The sequence below is a fragment of the Amia ocellicauda genome, chromosome 3 (genome assembly GCF_036373705.1).
Source record: "Amia ocellicauda isolate fAmiCal2 chromosome 3, fAmiCal2.hap1, whole genome shotgun sequence".
Lineage (NCBI taxonomy): Eukaryota > Metazoa > Chordata > Actinopteri > Amiiformes > Amiidae > Amia > Amia ocellicauda.
This window is the reverse complement of record NC_089852.1, coordinates 448,087-460,744: the sequence shown is the minus strand read 5'-3', so window position 1 is coordinate 460,744 and position 12,658 is coordinate 448,087. Positions and strand designations below refer to the sequence as shown.

At 49.4% G+C, this 12,658-nt stretch overlaps 1 protein-coding gene across 1 annotated transcript in view; it reads right to left on the bottom strand.

The window, feature by feature from the left end:
• Positions 1–12,658, bottom strand: part of cacna2d2a (calcium channel, voltage-dependent, alpha 2/delta subunit 2a) — a 247,107-nt gene that overhangs the window by 3,981 nt on the left and 230,468 nt on the right. Inside the window, exons 21-31 of the mRNA XM_066697542.1 lie at positions 12,236–12,297; positions 10,183–10,259; positions 5,399–5,459; positions 3,835–3,932; positions 3,466–3,556; positions 2,671–2,733; positions 2,089–2,192; positions 1,744–1,842; positions 1,275–1,366; positions 477–524; positions 116–187 (exon numbers count right to left, since the gene is read on the bottom strand). Of these exons, the coding sequence (XP_066553639.1) occupies positions 116–187; positions 477–524; positions 1,275–1,366; positions 1,744–1,842; positions 2,089–2,192; positions 2,671–2,733; positions 3,466–3,556; positions 3,835–3,932; positions 5,399–5,459; positions 10,183–10,259; positions 12,236–12,297 (867 nt within the window). The remainder of the gene's footprint in view (positions 1–115; positions 188–476; positions 525–1,274; positions 1,367–1,743; positions 1,843–2,088; positions 2,193–2,670; positions 2,734–3,465; positions 3,557–3,834; positions 3,933–5,398; positions 5,460–10,182; positions 10,260–12,235; positions 12,298–12,658) is intronic.

The window sequence follows — 12,658 nt, the reverse complement described above, 5'->3', positions numbered from 1 at the left end:
TGGCTTCTCTGCCTAAATCGGTCAAGAGCAGCTCAGTAAAAGCCCACAGCTGATGCGAGTGGAGGACAATCGTAGGCTGGTCCTCCGTCCCCGGGCTGTGACCCAGAAGTGTTACCTTGCTCCAGTGCTCCCTCTGGTTGGACATGACGAGGAAACCACCGTCGTCGATCAGGACACAGAGCAGATCCTGGAGAGGAGATGACAGGACAGGACAGGGGTGAGGAGGCTGGGCATTCAATCCCCCCCACCCTCACTGACCCACAGCTCCTCATTTTAAAACACTGCGCATCCCCAGATCTACTCCTGCATTCCCCCAAGAGCTGGGATCGAAGACTGTCTTCTGTATGGATTCATGAGCCACACACTGTGAACGATTGCAGGACAGACCCCAGTGGTTTGTATCGCTCACTAATGGCCATTTTAAAGGATTACAATACAGAAAGTCAGGTTTATGACACAGAGAAGAGAAGTCTTACATCACTGTTGACTTCACAGTCCATCTCACAGCTGCTGGAGGGTCCACACTGCGGAGGAACAGACAAGACACGTGGCATCGCTGGTGGCTTCCACAAAACACGTGATGCTGCCTTATATAATCTGTGTCTGACTAAAGGCCCGACTCTAACGTGCTTTATTTTTGGATAGGATGCTGTTTTTCCTAAACCTTTTTACCACTGTTTTGTAATGGATTTCAGGTCCCAGTCAGATAATTCCGTTGTTTCGGCCACTCACCTCATCGCTGGGACAAGGATCGTTTTGTTCGGAGTTTGGTTATAGGCACAAGGTTATAATTGTTGATGGTTTCACATTCTGCGGTTGTTGTGTATCGATTGTGTATCTTACAGTGGCAACTCATTTACAGGGTCTATGTGTTAGTGTGAACAGATGGCCTTGTGATCGTCTGTATGACAGCACTCTAGATGTTGTGTGTTTTGGGTTGTTCCCAGTTTATAAACTACAATGGATTCAAACTGTACCTTCCCTGAAGTCTTTCACTGATTTGAAATGAGAGCTCCTGTCTGTGGGGGAATTCACAGTGGTCCCCCTCTCCTACTTAATGAGGGGGTGGAGTAGTCGAGTGTACCCACCAGGGGGTGCTACACGCACAGGGGTCTAGATTGTGTTGATATCGTGATAAAGGCCACCCTGCTGTTATCTGCTGTACAACAGTCTGAGTGTAAAGTGTAACCCGTCACAATGAAGGCTCCTGGCAGAAGGCACACTTTCATGCATGTATGCGTGCATGTCTGCACACGTGTGTATGCGCGGAGTACCTTGCGGAAACCCTGTCTGCTCTCGGACTGGTTGCTGGCCAGGATCTTAAATTTTTCCACCCAGGCCTCCAGGTCCAACTTCACCCCAACCACTGTGAATAGAGAGAGATGGAGAGGGAGGCAGGGAGGGAGGGAGAGAGAGAGAGGGAGAGAGAGCGTGCTTCTGTGAGACCCTGCTGGTCACCCAACCCCTGGAACAATCATCTCTAGCAGACCTGTGTCCTTCAAGGCTTTATCTCTTGCAGTAACACACACATATGTATGTATGTTGGTCAGGCAGGATGTTTGCTGGGCTCCTCTGATGACGGCACAGATGACAATGAGCCTGAAGTCTTCATCTACCGATACCGTACAAACCCAAAGCCAAACCTCACCCACCCACATCCACGCACCCACGCACCCACACACCCACACACACCCACACAGCCACGCACAGCCAGGCACCCGCAAGGAGGCGCACGCCCCGTACCTGCTGGTTTGATGACCTTCCCGTTGATGTTGATGTCCACGGCGGTGCTGACCAGGATGCCGATGGTGTTGTTCTCGGGGTCCAGGGACTCCAGGCTGGCTGTGAGGGACAGACAGGGTCTCAGCTCTCTCAGGAGGGATTGAACGTCCGATCCTTCTCCACAACACCGCGGAACGAGTGTTCGTATGTTATTAAAGTGTGAATTCAGTACAATTATTTTTATTGGAACATGGTATTATTGTATCATCATTCAATGCAATCACAGCAAGATAGAGATGTGGACTTGTGGTCCTGAGTTTCCCTGTAAAGGCCAGCACTGTCCACTCTGCGGTCTGAGATACTCACTGTCTCTGAAGGGCGCTCTGAAGATGTAGCCCTTGTTGTCCAGACTGCGGCGATAGTAGCTGGCATTGAAGGGCTCTGGATCCTCCTCCCAGTTCTCGGCAGCCCTGCACACGCACAACACACGCAACAAGCACACACGCACAACACGCAACACACAACAAGCACACACACACACATGCACAACAAGCACACACACACACATGCATGCATAGGCACACACGCAGAGCCACGCAGATTCACAGAGACACGCACACGGAGACAGACAGGTACACACGAAGACACAGGAGGCCCAGGAAACAGAGACGCAGGACAGAGACAAAAGAACGGTGTCAAGACTGTAGTGATCAGTGGAATCACTTTACATGACTGATGGTGCTTTAATTAATTCACGAGTGTCCACTCGTGTCTCAGCCCGGTGGAAAGTGAACACAGAGTCTGAGTAACTGTGACAGAAGAGGGAGACCTGGCCAGTAACGTGAGGTGACGAGCGCTGTGCACTCAGCCCTTCTGCTTTACGGCATCAATTAACCCCCGCCCGCCCCAGGCCTGACCCCGTGCTGCAGGAGACACGGGGAGACGTACTTGTTAGGGAAGACCCGTGTGACTCCTCCGTCGGTGGCAGCAAACAGTGCCAGGAAGCCATACCTGCAACACAGAGAGAGGGAGAGGGAAAGAGGGCGAGGAAGAAGGTGAGAGGCAGAGGATGAAGGTGTGTTCATACAGCACAGTCAGGGCAAGGTCAGGCCAGCAGCACCGACTAAGAGCTTCCTGTCCTCCTTGCTGCTGTAACGACTACACTGCCTGGAGGGGAGGGGACCATTAGGCCTGGGCCTTAAGCCGTGGACCCCCAGAGATTTATTTTCTCCTACACGCCATCCATAGGAGTTTGTGTTTTTCTCCTACGTGACTGATGGTTTATTGTATGTCAGTTTACTTTATTTTAATTTATTTATGTATTCATTTTGTTGTGATGTTTATCGCTCTGTAAAGCGCTGCGAAGCGCGCTATACAAATAAAAATTGATTGATTGATAAATGTGATGAACATTAACTTAAGGATGATTTTAGTAATATGGAAAATAATGATTTTAAAAGAGTTATAGTCTATATCAGTGGTGTCCAGCCCTGGTCTTGGAGAGTCACAATCCACTGTATCTTATAGGTCCCCCTAAATCACCAGTTTCTAAATACATGGGAGTTATTAATCGATTAAGAACATAAGACATTGTCCAATAGTTTCTAAAGGACTGAATTTATCACCTGCTTCACGGATCAGAATGAAATACTTCCAGGTGTTTATGAATTGGTGATATGAGGGTGACCTGCTGGACAGGGGCTCTCAGCACCAGGGCTGGACACCCCTGCTCTGTATGCTTACGTGTTCAAGTCCCAGTTCTTCCACACTTTGTCTACCAGCTGCCTGATGATCCCGGTGTCCAGAATCAGGTTGTGCAGGAGGAAATTGTCACCTTTTATTGGAGCAACGACAAGTGAGCGGAAAAAAACAAACCAAACACAGCGGCGTTACAAACAGGCTGCACAACTATTGAGAGAGAGAGAGAAACAGAGAGAAGGAGAAACAGAGATAGAGAGACAGAGAGAGAGGTGGCAAAAGTGAGACAGACAGAACAAAAGATACAGAGGTAGGAAAAGACAGAGAAACAGTGTGTGTGTGAGAGAGAGAGAGAGAGAGAGAGAGAGAGAGAGAGAGAGGGAGAGGGAGAGGGAGAGAGGGGAAGGCACTCACACTGCTTGGAGTCGGGCGTGACTTTCTCCATCAGGGCGATGAAGTTCTCCAGGAACTCGGTGTTGTTGTCGGAGAGCTGCAGCTCCTTGCAATATTCCCTGGGGGGGGGGGGGCGGCGTAACGGCACAGGGGGGGGAGAGGGGTTTGTTTTGTTTTGTTTCATTTTTATTTCTTATTTTTTTAAGTTTAAAGAGAAAGAGATCAGAGGAAAAACAACAACAACAACAACAACAACAACAACAACAACCGAACAAACACACAACATGTTTCCTCCCGACTACCCCCACCCCGCCTAGGGTGGAGCATCACTCTTCTGAATCAGGAAGACATGCCTCTGCACGGGGGGACTGACGCTGCAATTCTGCAACACACACTGACACTCACACTCACACACACGCGCACACACACACGCACACACTCACACACAGCCATGCACACACCCAACACACATTCACACCCACACTCAATCACTCTCTTACACACACAAAGCCACCCCCCCCCACACACACACAAACACACTCTCTTATACACACACCAACACACAGATACATATATACACACACAGACACCCCACACACACTCAAACCCACACAGATACATACACACTCACTCTCTTACACACACACAGCCATGCAGTCACAGAAGGAGCTCTACCGTATGCACATGCACACGACCAGTAGCCCATCACAGTGAGTTGTGCGTGACAAAGTGCCTCTTTGTTGTCAATTTTGCAAAAAGCAAATCCTGGCCTTTATGCAACTTTTAATAAAATCTTACTCTAAACTGCATGTCTTCTGTGAGGGTCTTCTGCTCAGACCCGACGCTGCCGAGGTGAGAGGCTCTCGGCACAGGCTCACTTGTGAGGGTTATCTTTCATGTTTTCTTTTTCGTTTACAGGCAAAGGAAACCTACGTGCATCAGCCAGACTTCAGTCCTGCGCTCTCTGTTATACACACACGCACACACACACTCACACACGCACACGCAGGCTTTCCATGCACGGGGGCCCGAACGAGACCCCTTTCAACCCAAAGTCATGCGGAGACATGCGTTATAACTGCTCGAGTCTGGGTCTGGGGAGCAGAGGGGTCGGGAGTCAGGGTGAGGGATAGGAGTTGGGGGGTTGTGTAATTTCGGGGTAAAAGGTAGGGTCAACGGTGGAGGGTGGGGGGGTAAATAGTTTTATACCTTTTCTTTTGTTTTGTTTAAATTAACATAAATACTGTGTCACACTCCTCTGGGAACACCCATAGCACAAAGAGGAAATGAAATAAAGTGATGAACACAACAGTAACGACAGATAGAGGGGGAAGAAACAAATACACACACAAGACGAGACGAGAATGACCAAACGCCACCTGAGATGGGGTGTGGGGGGGCTCTACGTGGGGGCTTTTTGGGGCAGGGGGTGATGGCAGGTGGTGGGGCAGGTCGGCGCAGGGGAGCAGGATGGAGACGGACCGGGACGTGGCCGGCTGGACAATGCAACGGTGGAAAAACAGGAGTAACTGAATAAACCAAGAAGAGGCACACATGGGAAGAAAGCAAGCATACACACAGCTACCTGGGAGCAATGAATACATGTCCCTCGGACTCAAAACTGCCAGGAAGCAGAGACTCAAAATCTGCAATAGAAAGGGAACATTATCTGGGAGCTGGGGTGGGTGCCCTTAGTTCAAAGAATCAGAGAAACCATACTGGAGATCTGGAGTTATTTCTCCTTTTTTTCAAATAATTAAATTCAATGTTTTAGACTATGCTGGGAGAGGGGAGGGTAACCAGTTAACGTTGAGGTTTCATGGAAGGACACTTGTCGTTAGCCAATATGTTGCCAAACGTAATGCATTTGAACAAAACATGATTCTCTACATTTTAATTTTAATTTTAGTTTGTATCCGTTTAAGTTACAGTTCTCTTCCAATTGAAGAATCAATTGCAGATCCTTGAAGTTAGACAGCAAATGCATATCCAGATGACAGAGAACTGACTCCCCTAATGCTGGGCAGGCGAGTTCTCTGAAACATATTCCCCAAAAGTGTGGATTTGTCATAAGGCATCAACATGGCCAACTGTTGTGAGGTAGGTGGGAGGGGTCCTGATGGAGGTGTCGCTCCACAGACTGGCAGAGAGGAAGTCGCCCATGAGACCCGAGCTGAGGATTGTGGGAAGTGCTCAGGCAATGTGGCGGCCATCTGTAGACAACTCACTTCTCCTGATTCACACACAGATGTTTTAATGCGACAAAGAGACTGGGATGAAACGCGGCGACACATTATTATTCATTTTGTTTTGGTGATTGAGCATTTTATTACACCTAATTGTCACCCTAGTTTTGCTAAGGAAAATAAAGAATCTTGTTTGTCCTCTATCGCTCTCTCGGCGTGTGCAGGTGAAATCGGAGGTCTGTCCGTTTCCAACAGTGTGGCTCAGTGCCATCAAGGTCTGCTCATGACAAGAGCTGGAGTCCTGTTATAAAGGTAATTCATCCCCAAGTCAGCCCGTGTTCTTGTGTCATATGTGTGCACAAACTGCCGGACGCTTCGGTTCGGTGCTGTGATGCGGCTCATTGCCGAGAGTGAGAGGTGTTGAGGACGTGATGAACAATAACTATAAACTACATAAACCAGAATCACAAACCAGCTTGTGAAGGACACAAACCAGTGAAGGACACTGCCTGGATTCACAATGCCATGGTTTTATTTATATCATTTCTACAGGCAATGTGATGTTTAGAGACACAGTGTGTTTCTCTTTACTGACCTTCTAGTAATCAAATAATACTGTGTTCCTATTGAGGTTGGCTTTTCTTGTGTGAGCCACAATCTCCTCCAAGAAAGGGGGTCAACAGTTGACCGAGGCATGGAAGGACGTCTATAACGGTCAACCAGCTTAATGAGTCAGCGCTCTTATCTTTTAATTAGCGACCGATTCAGCCCTGGGGGAAGTATGGTTAATTTGTCCACTTAGGCAGGTGATTAGGTTAATTGCCGCGGTGGGAATCGATTCCCCGTGTTGGACCGTTTGACCGCGCTGTTAAAGTGGTGCCGAGGTTGTGTTCCGCCAACAGTGCCGATCACTTCCGGGTCAGTTGGAGGTCTGAGAGTCCGGGGTGGTGCTGAGCGGCTCTGCCAGTCTGTGGGGTGACTGCTGAACCAGGACAGGGGACTGGGTACAAGCCAATGAACACAGGGTCACAGGAGAAAGCCATACACTGGATATTTCAACACCATGGGGCGCCCGGTCATCGAACCCGGATGCAACACAGGGGAGTCGGACGGGTAAGTGAGGAGGTACAGATGCACTGTGGTTCACAATCCCTCTGCTGTTTCTTTGGCAGGACCAGCTCCGTACACTCTCTGTCTCTCTCTCTCTGTCTGTCTGTCTCTGTGTCTCTGTCTGTCTCTGTCTGTCTCTTTCTTAGGAAATGTGTGTCGTTTAATGTATCTTAACATAATAGGTTTGAAGGAGGATAAGTCTTTGTCCTGAGAGGAGGTGGAGTCACGGAATAATGGCCACCATTGGGGTGGAAATAACCATAAAGACAAGGCATTGTGCTGCACAGTCAGCGTGGCACAACCTGCTGTCAGACACTAGCTAGAAACAGGTTTAAAAAATGACTGCGATGGTGATTAGGAGTCCACTGAGCCTCGGCTGTCCTTGACCGGCATCTACCTTTACCTGCCACACCTGATAATAACCAGAAGCTCATCTCAGGCCTAAACCAACACCAGCAGATTCCTGCCTGCACACCTGGCCGTGCAAGAAAGACCGTCAGCTGGAGAGATACCCCGTCCTCTCCATCTATATATGAGAAGCGCGACGTGTGAACCCTGGGGGGAACTGAGTGGACCACAGGAACGACACCTGGGTGGACTACAGCACTGACCTGCAGGTCCCTGAGAAGAACTAACCGAAACTGAGCAGGAATCTTTTGGTGTTAAAGCACCTGAATCGCAAGGACCCGTTTTTCGGCAGCTAGACTACATTCATGGTCCTTTCAAAGGAGTGGGAGGGAGTTTAGAATATTTTAAAGTAGCTTCTCTGTTAAATCTACAGAACGTCCCGGTTTCCTGCCATAGTCTGGTCCCTGCGTTAGACGAGTGTTTGGAGCAACTGACTACGGAGAGGAGAGGAATAAAGGGAGGGGAATTGACAGAGATCTTGACTGCTGGCGCTGGACAGAGAGCGAGAGTCTCTCCGCTCCGGCACGGCGGTGAGACTTATACTCTGCGTTGACTCTTACTGGGTTTTGTTTTTGGAGTCAGATGTTCCACAGAGAAAGGAGGAGGAAAAGAGAGAGAGAGGGAGGGAGGGAGGGAGAGAGGCAGGCGCAGGGCGGGGGAGACGGGGAGGCAGGGCAGGGGGGAGGCTAGCAGGATGTAACAAAGTCAGAGCATTTCACACAGGAGAGAAGGGGACGGGGAGGAGGCGAGGGAAGGGATAGAGGGACCAAAACAAAGGAGACACGTCAAATTTGCGAAAGTAAAGCAGCTTTTTTTCTTTTTTTTTTTTTTTTTTCTCCAGAGAAAGTGTGAAAACTTCAGAGGCTGGTGATGTGGAGAGGAGTCAATAGGAGACTGATAGTATCGTGGGAGTAACAAGACATGTGGCCTTGTAGTGGGAGTCGGGTGGAAGGAGTGAGGGAGAGGGGGTTTTGTAGGCAAGACGGGCAGGAGGAAGGCAAGCAGGCTGGGGACGGTGAAGGAGAGAGGGAAGGAGGGAGGGAAGGAGGGAGGGAGGCAGTGGGTGGTTGACTGAGGCAAGGAGAGGGAGTCGGGTGTGGGGAGGAGACGGGAGTGAGGGTGTGGGGTAAGTGGACCAATATTGAGTATACTTGCCCTTGTCAAAGATGTTTTGCACTGTGTGAGTCCATCAGAGAGGAGTAGGCAAGAAAAAAAAACAGGGGGGCGGGTGGGAAGGGGGTCACAGACAATATTTTATTCAATTACTATTTGAATAAAAATATTGTGTTCTTAAAAAGAAAAGAAATCAAATCAGTCACTGAAACTGAAACCAAAAGGAAAAGGAAAAGAAACAGAAGTTAAAGAAAGGGAAACTCTTGCAAAGACGAAGAAGGAAGAAACGATAGAGAAGAACTAAACGAAACGCCCAGAAAAGAAGAAGAATCAACAACAACAACAACAACATTAACAACGACAATCTGGAAAGAAATCAAAACCGTGTGCATCTCAAAGGAAACAAACAAACAGACGGACAGACGGAAATCAAATGATAAAAAGTCTGGAGCAAACGCACAGTGGCAGTGAGAGAGGAGAGGAGAGAGGAAGAGAGCGTGGAGAGAAGGAGAGAGAGCAAAGGGGAGGGATGAAAGAGGAGAGGAACAGAGAGTAAACAAGGGAGAGAGCAGAGAGGAAGAGAGGAAGAGAGAGTAAATGAGGGAGAGAGCAGAAAGGAAGAGAGCAGAGAAAGCAAAAGAGCAGAGAAAGATAGCGCAAAAAGGATGAGAGCAAAATAGAGAGGGAGAGAGCAGAGAGGAAGAGATTGTGGAGAGGAGGAGAGAGAGCAACGGGGAGGGAGAAAGAGAGCAGAGAGCCAAGAGGAGGAGAGAGAGAAAGCAGAGAGGAAGAGAGAGCAAGAGAGGGAGAGAGAGAGCAAGCATCCCCTTCTGGCCTGCAGCGCTGTCTAACAGACGCTCATGCAAACTGAACGAAAACCAAAAGAAGGAAAATAGGCTTCAGAGGGAGGGGGGGGGTTGTATTTTGTTTTTCACAGAATGATTCCAAAGCCGACAACGAAGCAAGTCAACAGAACAGCAGTGCAACGCAACACAGAACGGAAGAAAAGAAACCAAGTTAAAACAAGTGAAATAAAAAACGAATACAAAGAAAGAAAGAGAAACACAAAGGAGTAAAGAGTGAAAAGCATGCGAGTTTTCACAGCATCGAACACTCTGGTCTGAAGCTTCAGAATCATTGCAGGGAGGCGAGACATTCCCAAAAATAACAGCACAACAGTCACCATTATTTTTCTGTCGTCCTGCATTTCTAAAACGTTCAACAGCTTCTTCTTCTTTCTCTCGCTTTTAACGTTTTCTTCAGCCAGAGAAGAAAAACCTCACAGGAGCAAAAGCAAGGCGCGGGGGGGACGGGTGGCCGGGACGGGGCCAGGGGGCCGGGGCGTGCGACTGTCTCAAGACTCAGGACTGCCTGGCGTGGCAGAGGGCCGGTTCCTCTCCTCGCTCACTCGCTCGCTCGCGCTGGGCTTGGCTCGGGCTCGTCTCGGCGCTCGGGGTGGGGTCCGCCGGGCCAGGGCGGGTGGCTGTGGGGGGTCGGGGGGGTGGGGGGGGCGCTGGTGGATGGCGCCGGGGGGCCGAACGATGGTACTTACACTGAACCTGCAGGATCTGGTCGCTCAGGTTGGCGCGGATGTAGAACTCGCTGTAGGCAGGCAGCACCAGGCCCAGGCTGCAGGAGAGAGCAGGACGAGACGGTCAGCACGGGCCCGTCCAGTGGAGGACCAGTTATACCAGTACCAGTGCCATAACACACACCGATAATGAGACAGTGTCCAATCGAGAAGGAGGCCATTTGCCCCATCGTGCTCGTTTGGTGTCCATTAATAACTAAGTGATCAAGGATCCTATCCAGTCTGTTTCTGAATGTTCCCAAATTGTCTCTTCAGCCACATCGCTGGGGAGTTTGTTCAGATTGTGACGCCTCTCTGTGTGAAGAAGTGTCTCCTGTTTTCTGTAATACTGACATGAACAGGAACACACCTGTTATCAATCTGCAGCTGCACACCTGCGTATTGCATCACACTGGCACTGTGCAGACAGGAGGACCGCAGAGGGAGGCCAGGTCCCTGAGGGCGGAGCTCTGAACATTCAAACACGACAGCACTGGCCCCACACGCCTGGCAGACAGACGCATCACATGGAGAGGTTTTAATTTTCTATTGTTTCTCTGACTTATTACTTTAGGCTGATCCCATTGGTGGAGCAGCGCAGATCTGCGCTACACACACGTGGCCTGTAAATGTCCACATCCATGTTGTTTATCTTTTCTCTGGATGGATCTTTGAGATGTGGGGAGTTTGGAGACTGTGATGCAGATCGCCACGACAAAGTTTTTCAGATCAGTCGTGAAGTGTGTCCCCCTGTACTTAAGCGAGTAGTGTGCGCTCCTTCAAGACGCAAAAGACATCAATTCGGTGCAAAATAGTCGTTAAGCGTGAGCTGCCCACTGTTCACAAAATGGGGTCGGATTGTATGGGGTTAACCCTGGAGCCAAGCTGTATCTGTTATTGAAGCATCGCATATAACACACACACACTGTCACTCGTACAATACAAAATGCCAAATACAGAACACTTGAAGCTTCTTGAATTCGGTTAGAAATACTGTGCCAGATTTGTAATCTGGACTGTGATGATTGCGACTAGTTATGATTAGGGTTATGATTTCACTTCCTATGCAGACAGTCAGACAAATTGGCTGTAGAGTCAGTGAAGGAGAAGTGCAAGGGGATGCAGGTGCAGATGGCACATCAACTGAAGGCTCGACTGCCACCCAACATCAACATACTGGAAAAACTGGTCATGCTGCACCCAAGAGGCATTATCACAAATCAAGAGACCCATCACAGCTATTGTGAAGGAACTCCAGGTGGTATGCCAAGACATAGGAGGAACTGAACAAAAGTGGTCCACTTTAACCAACAAGGCCTGGAACAAAACAGCTGATGAGATCCTTCTGGTTTGAGGTGTATGAAGACAGGGAACAAGCAGTACGGTAATGAGCTTGCCCTCACCATGTTAACTCTACCCATTTCAATTGCAGCAGTGGAGCGAACTTTCAGCACGGTCACACTGATGAAATCAAAACTAAGAAACAGACTTTGGGAAGCCTGCTGCAAGTCAAATACTGCTTGGAGTGGAAGGGACAGGACTGCAGGAGCTTTCAGCAACTCCACAGATGCTGCAGAAGTTGAACAGCAACATGTACAATATCAGCAAGGAACAGGGCTGCCTGGATGGTCTATTCGTGGAAGCCTAAGTTTGTAAAGCCCTGTTAAGATTTACATCTATTTAATCATTTTTCATTGGCAACTGCATTTATTCTTACATTTTATCCGTGCAAGGTATACCTAGTAATAGTCTGAACAAAAAAATAATAATTGTTTATTCACATTTACTTATGGGTGAAAATTTCTGGGGATTTTATTTCCACCAGTAGGGGAATTTTGAGAGAAGTGTTTGGCAACCCTGGAACGGACGCCTCCCTCCCCAGTGCCACCCCCGTCAGCAGCCTGCTTTCATCTGCTCCTCCTTGGCCGCATCGAGGCTGATCCAGAAACAGTCGCGCCCTGACCCACGCCGGGCTCGGGAGACGGGCGGCGCTGCGCTCACTGGGTTTGAGGGTCCTGCTCAGTTACCGGCTCACCTGTAGTCGGTGCTGTTGACAGGCGTCCAGGTGTAGGTGCGCACCGCCTCATCGATGTACCGCTGCACGGGGGGACAGAGAGGGTCGTTACCAGACAGATCACCACAAAACAACCATCGCTTTGGCTCGGGAATGTGGTGTGCCCCCCCCCCATTGCTGCACTAAAACACGTCGCTTTCTTCACTCCAGGGCCGGTCCGAATGGCTGGTTTGGGTTTTGGGAGCTGGGATGAAAATGGCAGCCCTATAAGAAGGCCCTGCCGGACCCCCCCCGGGACTCTGAGTTCCCCCACCTTCCTGAAACCCATCAGTTCAAGGGACCTAAAGCCCGCTCTCCTGTGATTGGACGGTTTTGTTTCCTGCTGTAACTGAATATGCACATTGAGTTGTCTTCTCTGATTCCACACATAAACACACACATACT